Raw genomic sequence first — 8,290 nt, forward strand, 5'->3', positions numbered from 1 at the left:
TGATGCACGTGGGGAATGAAGGCTGGCCCATGTGGTCCAATCCAACAGACGAGCTACTGTAGCTCAAACTGCTCAAGAAGTTAAAAGGGTTAGTTCACCCAAAAATGAAAATTATGTCATTAATTACTCACCCTCATGTCGTTCCACACCCGTAAGACCTTTTGATAAAAATCTGATGGCTCAGTAAGGCCTGCATTGTCAGCAATAACACTCCTTATTTCAATGCCCAGTAAGCTACTAAAAACACGTTTAAACAGTTCATGTGACTACAGTGGTTCAATCTTAATATTATAAAGCGACTAAAATACTTTTTGTGTGCCAAAAATAACAAAATAGTGGGTTTATTTCACAGTATCTAGTGATGGGTGATTTCAAAACACAGCTTCATGAAGCTTTGAAGCACTGATTCGAAACAAATGATTCGTAAAGCTTCATGAAGCTGTGTTTTGAAATCGCCCATCACTAGATATTGTTGAATAAAGCCACTATTTTGTTATTTTTGGCGCACGAAAAGTACTTTAGTCGTTTTATAACATTAAGGTTGAACCACTGTAGTCATATGAACTGTTTTAAATATGTTTTTAGTAGCTTTCTGGGCATTTGAAAGTGTCTTGTTGTCAATGGAGGCCTCACTGAGACATCAGATTTTATCAAAAATATCTCAATTTGTGTTCCGAAGATGAACGAAGGTCTAACGGGTGTGGAACGACATGAGGGTGAGTAATTAATGGCATTTTTTGGTGAACTAAACCTTTAATGCTGGTTCTGATAGAAAGGTGTCAGAATACACAGTGCATCGTAGTTTGTTGCGTATGGGTTGCATAGCCGCAGACCAGTCAGGGTGCCCATGCTGACCCTTGTCCACCGCCAAAAGTGCCAACAGTAGGCACGTGAGAATCAGAACTGGACCACGGAGGAATGGAAGAAGGTGGCTTGGTCTGATGAATCACAATTTCTTTTACATCACATGGATGACCAGGTGTGTGTGCGTCGCTTACTTGGGGAACACATGGCAACACATGGATGCACTATAGAAAGAAGGCAAGCCGACAGAGACAGTGTGATGCTTTGGGCAATGATCTGCTGGGAAACCTTGGGTCCTGCCATCCATGTGGATGTTACTTTGACTCGTCTAACCTATCTAAGCATTGTTGCAAATCATGTACACTCTTTCATGGAAACTGTATTCCCTGGTGGCTGTGGCCTCTTTCAGCAGGAAATGGGTCCTGCCACAAAGCAAAAATGGTTCAGGAATGGTTTGAGGAGCACAACACGAGTTTGAGGTGTTGACTTGGCCTCCAAATTCCCCAGATCTCAATCCAATTGAGCATCTGTGGGATGTGCTGAACAAACAAGTCCGATCCATGGAGGCTCCACCTTGCAACTTACAGGACTTAAAAGGATCTGCTACTAACATCTTGGTGTCAGATACCACAACACCTTCAGGGATCTAGTGGAGTCCATGCCTCGACGGGTCAGGGCTGTTTTGACCAACACAAAATTAGAAAGGTGGTCATAATGTTATGCCTGAACTGTGTATACAGTGTCCCTTGACAGAAGGCATTGTTCATTGAAAAGCACATCTGTTCCACTAGCTAAGTGGGCTAAAAATTCTTAAATGTACACAAAGTAAGAAAGCTTTTATCTTGCTTCCATTAAAGCCATTCTAATCAAAAAATTGCATTATAAATTAAATGAATTCACAACGCATCACTCGCAGTCATTATAGAGTTGCAATAACATTCACATCACATCAACATTATTTAAAACTGAAAGACTTCAATAGAAAATATTAGACAGTAAAAGTATAAAACTTAAAAGCTAAAAATATGACAAAAGTAATCAATAGTTGCCACATACAAATCTTTGTAAAAACTAAATCATGAGCAAGAGCTAGCATGAGCTGCTTGTTGGTCAGATACTTGCGATCTATTCTTTCTCCAATCACAAGTCTGTTCATACAGGCATGATCTACATTTCCAGGCCTCCTCTATGTCCACCCCTTTGGGTTCCCTCTGGCCTGTCCAGTAGGCCAGATAACCCTGAAGCTCTACCCGTAGTTGGGCTTCATCAAAAGGAGCGACTCTGTTCCCAATGGGTCCACTAGAGCCTTGGTGATAGTATTCAAGCTGAAGCATGTCAACACATGGAAGATCAGAACTTGACACAGTTATTAGTAGGGCATCAAGCAGTTCCTCAAAGGTAGTCACCTGAACCCCAATGCTTTTAGCATGGGCCTGGACTCTTGTTCCAAGCACTTGAGCTGAACGCAGTTTAAGGTGATTTAAAACATGGTCTTTCTTTACTTCCCCTCTCACCAGTCCATCAAATAGTAATTTATACAGGCCCACCTGAATAACAGAAGGACAGTTTAAAAAACAGATATAAAGATCCAATATATACGGTCAATGGTGATTAGAGTGTGCATATTAAAGAAAAGGAAAAGGGAAGAAAAATCTGTTCTTAGAAATGTGCTTTTTGTTTTTGTTCAGGTTCGATTCATATGATTTAATATGGAAAAAAAATGTTTTTAGGCCATTTCCCATTTTCATGGTACAAAAAATTAAAACTGAAATACATTTAAGCTCAAGTACTAACATTACTAATACTAAAACTCAAATAAAAATAAATTAAAGCTGAACAGAAATATTTAAAAAAAAAGGACAAAATCACATAACCAAAAAAATTACTGAAAAACTAAAATTAAATGAAAACTGACAATATAAAAATAAAAGCTAATTGAAAATATTAAATACTTTTAAATAATTTAATACTAAAATAAAAGAGTTTTGTTCTACTAAGAAACAATAATATAATATTATACCAAACTACTTAAGGTTTTTATCTCTAGAATTTCATTCTTTCATGAGTATTATTTTTAAATTATTATTATTACATTAGGACAGTTGTATAACCCTGACATTTTTTACTTTATCCCACCCAAAATAAATAATTAATTTCAAACAAAAATCATCATACTTTTTATAGAAAAAAAGTATTCAGGTTATTGTATGTGTGAATTGAATTTGTATATTATATAGATTAGAAGAAGAAAAAAGGACTAGATAGGACAAAAATGAGCATCACATTTTATGGCCAAATGTATGTGGAAACAATGAAGTCCAGCTGTTCACAAAAGCTGTGTCACTAAGGACAAAGGCCATATCTGCAATAAATAACTACAACTCACCTGTAAGCAGTTGACTTTGTCTTGTGCAGAACTAGGCATGGAGTTGCATTTGCGTGTCTTGAGCTCATTTACAACCAGCTCCCCCTTCTGGTTATACATCAGCTCGTCAATGACCCCCATGACAAAAACACCTTCCTGCACACCAAACACAGGGAACTCTCGCACACGTTCTCCTGAAATAAGATGTTTGAAAAATTAAATGTTTATACCTCATCTAAGTACCAAAACAATATCAAAAACTATTTCTACAGTGTCAACACACCTGCTTCTAACCGTGGAATCATCTGTAACATGTTGAGAAGTTTGATGGCTTCTGCATCCTCTCTTGTCCGGATATCTATAGGAACAGTGTCCTGTATCTCCAGTTCTGGAGATGAAAGGCACAGACTGAATTACTATATATGCATGATACATTATGTCACACTATACACAAAGTATTAAAAGCCAGTGTGGTTTATTATTAGCATCACCTCTTGATAAATGTATTTCTTTTCCTCTTTGCACCTCAGTGCATTGCAGGTCTTTTCTTTTGAGATGTGGCTTCAAAAGACTGTAAACAGTCTTCATCTCACACCAAGACTGGTCACACAGGAGGGTCACACTCAGATGCCGCTTGAAGAAGCGTTGCATTGGGCTGAAGCTGTTTTCATGGAGGCTCTTTCTCTTTAAACCCCTTGCGTAATCAGTTTTTACTGTTTCCTGCCCCAAAGCCTCTTCGTTATGGCTGAACAGTAGAGCATTGTGTTATGTGACAACAGCAAAGAAACAACAATATGTTGCAGTGTAGTAGAACAAAGTGGGTTGTATGTCTGCACACAATGTCTAGAAACATTTTTTCTCTAAATTACTCACTTATACACTGATAAAGTGGACACACTGGGGCTGTCAAAGTCCACTGAGTGTTCACCATCAGTTGCACTACTGAGAGGACGCTGGGGATCTCAAAACAAAATAATGTTTACATGTATAAAACCTAAAAACAATATACAAGTTGTATTTAATTTTTCTTTTTAGTGGAAAGAAAAAGATACACAGATAATACAAACAAATTAACGAAAGAAAAAAACGCATGGCTACAATAACATACAACTGACCAAAATTACACAATATTTTACCTATGTCTTGTTGCTCGCAGGGGATGTTGAGAAATTCTGAGTCGCTAATGTCATCCCAGTCATCATCGAGCAGTTGTTGTGATCCAGAAGCATCCATCTGAAAACGAAACTCAAGCAACTCTCAGCTCATTCTGATCTTTACACCAATCTGCAACCGCTATAAAATAAACACGCCATTAGTTTGTATATCTCTTACGGTTTCTGTTTACATTATATTGCGTTGTAATACGACATGCTAGGACGTAAGCCAAGTTAAAACCCCGCCCCCTCAACATCTATAAATGCATTCGATTGGCTACTAGTGATATGTCACACTTATGACACTGAAGCTTCAAAGCGTGCAGGCCTACGCCTTCATTTCTCATGAAGCTCAGTGCGCGTATTGTTTTGTTTTCAGAGAAACACGTGATCAATGAAAAAAACGAAGGCTTTACTTCTACATTCCTAGTGGCTACTGATCCATGTCCCACCCTTTGCTAGAAATGTATCCGATTGGATCGTTCAGTGACAAATGCTTCTTCTAATAAAAACAGACGTTTGAGTGGATAAGCAAAGAACATATTTTAAATTACACATTAGCAGATTTTAAATGAAAAATAAAATATATGTATTTACACTTCCACTTTGAAATATGGGATGGTTGCCATGGAGAATTGTTTAGTGTATTGAACGTAAACAATGAGCCACGGAAAATAATGGCCTTTTTGACATCCCATAGTCAGTTTTAGCAAAGTCCTTTAAAGGAACACTCCAATTTTTTTGAAAATAGGTTCATTTTCCAACTCCCCTAGAGTTAAACAGTTGAGTTTTACCGTTTTCGAATCCATTCAGCTGATCTCCGGGTCTGGTTGCACCACTTTTAGCATAGCTTAGCATAGTTCGTTGAATCTGATGAGACCAATAGCATCTCGCTCAAAAAAATGATCAAAGAGTTTCGATGTTTTTTAAAACTTGACTCTTCTGTAGTTACATCGTGTACTAAGACTGACGGAAAATGAAAAGTTGTGATTTTCTAGGCCGATATGGCTAGGAACTACTCTCATTCTGGCGTAATAATCAAGGAACTTTGCTGCCATACCATGGGTACCTCGGGGATGACGTGTTTTTGTAGGCAAAACCCGGAAGCGAGTTAGCATTTTAGGACTTCCGGTTCCATTGCCCTAAAGTCTATGGGTTTTTTGAATGGGTTTTTGCTAAATCTTATGAAATAAGGTCTGTGGTTAAGCCTCTAAATATTTTCACGTTTTGATCTATGACATAAAACACACCAGTTATAACCCGTTTGTGATTTTATTGTGTCTTAAAAATGCCGGTTGCTAACAAATTGCTAAAAGGGACTAAGCTACTTCCTTTGGCAGGAACTTTAGACATTATCATGACAAACAGGACATTTGTACAGAATTTCTCATGAAAACGTGGATAAGTATTCACACACAGCACAGATCATATTCGGCAAGCATGTTTTTAAATAAAGTTGTTTTTTATATAAATTTTGAGGAAGCTTGCTGGTGGCGACGTTGATCTGCCACCATGGTGTGCTGTAGTCCGTTTATAGCCTACTGTTAGCTTTTTATATCTGACGACTTTATTTAGGCTTCAAAATGTATAAATGTTGTGTTAACTTGTAAAGATTATCTTGATAAACAAAACGTGTAAGTGTCTATCATAACCCTTTGTTAAACACAGCTTACTTTTTGCTATTTTCCAAAAGTCTAAATCATTTCACTCGGCGGCCATCTTTGAAACGCCTCTCGGGCATTCAAGTGCAGCACACTCTCTTTGAATGGGGAAACATCAACTTTTCCATAGCTGTTTGCCAAGCTTTTGATTAAATATCATAGTTGAAATCACCAATGAAATCTGACAATAACTGTATCATACATTTTGTTTCTCAACGCTCGGATCATGACAAAAAAAAATATAGGCCTATATTTTTCAGGATGGATCAAGCTAAATGCGCGTCTCTTGCCTCATTTCGGAAGCGAGTGCGACTGTTTCTATAGGAACCGGAGCTTCTAACGGCCGCTGCAGTGACGCGCGACTTTAACAATCGGCTATTGGCTCTTATGTAGAAGGCGGGACTTATTCCGCCATATTGCGCGGTCACTTTCTCCCATTCAAAACAATACGAGTGACGCGTCTTGTCTATAGTCTTTGTTTTTAGTTGTTCCTAGTCCTTAAATAATAATAAAAAGGCAAACTGGCACTCCAATGAGTACGACCAAAGTTCTACATATAAAAAATGGTCAAGAAACGTAACCGTGGATCATTTTCTATTACATGTCAGGTCAGACCATCTCGCTTACATTCTAATGATACAGGTAACGTTAGGTGGGAAAGATGCTGTTTGTTATGGTGCGTTCAAGTCCTCTTGGGAAGTATTTACGAGGTGGGAAGTCGTACGACGCTAGGTGCGTTCAAGTCACTTTCCTCGGAGTATAATGGCGGTGTGCCTTCTACACAAAATTAATTACACAAAATAACACTTCTGCTTCAAGAAAATGTAGAGCAAAGAATGTGCATTAGTTGTATGTTGCTTTTTTTATGTTTTTTAATTCATTTATGAAACCATTGTAAACTTTTTTGTTAGCTACATATATTACATTTTTATATTATGATGCTATCATATTTTTGCTGGGAATCAGCTTACTTCGTTGTATATAGAAAAGCCTGACAATGTCACTGCTAAATACCTGTAGGTATTGTGGTATTTCGCTATGTTTCTGACTGACACGCCCCCCAACTCGTACAGATCGGAGCTTAAAGAAAATTACGAGCTTCCCACTGGTATTTACGACAATATGGTGGCGTTCATGTCGGTTCTGCTCGTAAACACCATCTTTCCGACATGACTTGAACGCACCATTATAAGCACTAGTTTTAGCATCTTTACACTGATTTAACATCTAAATCACAGGTCACTTGATATTGTAAGAGTTAAAAACTATAATAAAATATAAATTTATTCTAAAATAACACTGGACATTGTTACCTTCACAGGCATAACAAGAGGATTTAACCCTTAAGACGCTTCAATGGAAAACAGCTCTAGTTAAATCACCTACAGACCAGAGCCAAAAGTCTAAAGCAAAACCGGAGACCATGAGAAAGCTGAAGAACACGCCTGTAGGCCATACATGCTCCCAGAAGACCAGAAAAATGGCCAAAAAAGGGAGTAGACAACACAAAACGTTGTCTGTATCCGCAGCCAGATCCAACCAATCTAAAACGATGCCACCAAAGACATCCATGAACCAGCCCCAGGAGAGTCTGAGATGGGTGGGAGTGCTGGCCAACCCTGTAGAGGAACAAGAGAGGATTGAGATTTATAAAGCCAACCGAAGGAAGCGCTATTTGACAGCTCAAGTACACCTCATCAAGAGCTTGGCCTAAATTGACAGCCAGTAAAGTATTAAAGTTCTTGCATTATTTAAACTTCAAAAAGAAATACATGCTTTACATATACATTTTGAAATGACTGCCTTCATATAGTTTCAGAGTAAAATGCTTTTAAAGGGATAGTTCACCCAAAAATTAAAATTCTGTCTTTTACTCACCCAAGTTGTTCCAAGCCTGTATGAATTTATTTCTTCTGCTGAACACAAAATATATTTTGAAGAATAAGGGTAACCAAACAGTTAATTAACTTCCATAGTATGAAAAAAAAATACCATGGACGTTATTGAGGCCCATCAACTATTTGGTTACTGACGTTCTTCAAAATATCATATTTTGTGTTCAGCAGAAGAAATAAATTCACAGGTTTGGAACAACTTGAGGGTGAATAAATGACAGAATTGTCATTTTTTGGCTGAACTATCCCTTTAACATCTGACCACTAATACGTACTCTCACCTCTAGGGGGCTCTGCAGAACAACAGATGAAAAGATTACTAGTTGTACTACTAACTTTGTATTTAAAGGTCTTGTTTTCTGGCATGATGCAAACATTAAGGAAACTGCACATTACATTGCATTACAATAA

General features: G+C 37.8%; 1 protein-coding gene across 2 annotated transcripts; it reads right to left on the reverse strand.

Moving 5' to 3' along the window:
• Positions 1-577: 577 nt before the first annotated feature.
• Positions 578-4,558, reverse strand: exo5 (exonuclease 5). Of its 2 annotated transcripts, XM_067365397.1 has the most exons (7): positions 4,306-4,558; positions 4,043-4,130; positions 3,661-3,914; positions 3,453-3,557; positions 3,191-3,363; positions 2,211-2,351; positions 578-2,129 (listed from the first exon to the last, which is right to left on the reverse strand). In XM_067365397.1, the coding sequence occupies exons 1-7, from the start codon at positions 4,400-4,402 to the stop codon at positions 1,881-1,883; spliced, it is 1,107 nt and encodes a 368-aa protein (XP_067221498.1). In that variant the 5' UTR covers positions 4,403-4,558; the 3' UTR covers positions 578-1,880. The 2 variants fall into 2 exon arrangements, with proteins under 2 accessions (XP_067221498.1, XP_067221497.1); XM_067365396.1 differs by having other exon boundaries at positions 578-2,351.
• Positions 4,559-8,290: the final 3,732 nt, after the last annotated feature.

Source organism: Chanodichthys erythropterus, chromosome 17, assembly GCF_024489055.1.
Source record: "Chanodichthys erythropterus isolate Z2021 chromosome 17, ASM2448905v1, whole genome shotgun sequence".
Taxonomy (NCBI): domain Eukaryota; kingdom Metazoa; phylum Chordata; class Actinopteri; order Cypriniformes; family Xenocyprididae; genus Chanodichthys; species Chanodichthys erythropterus.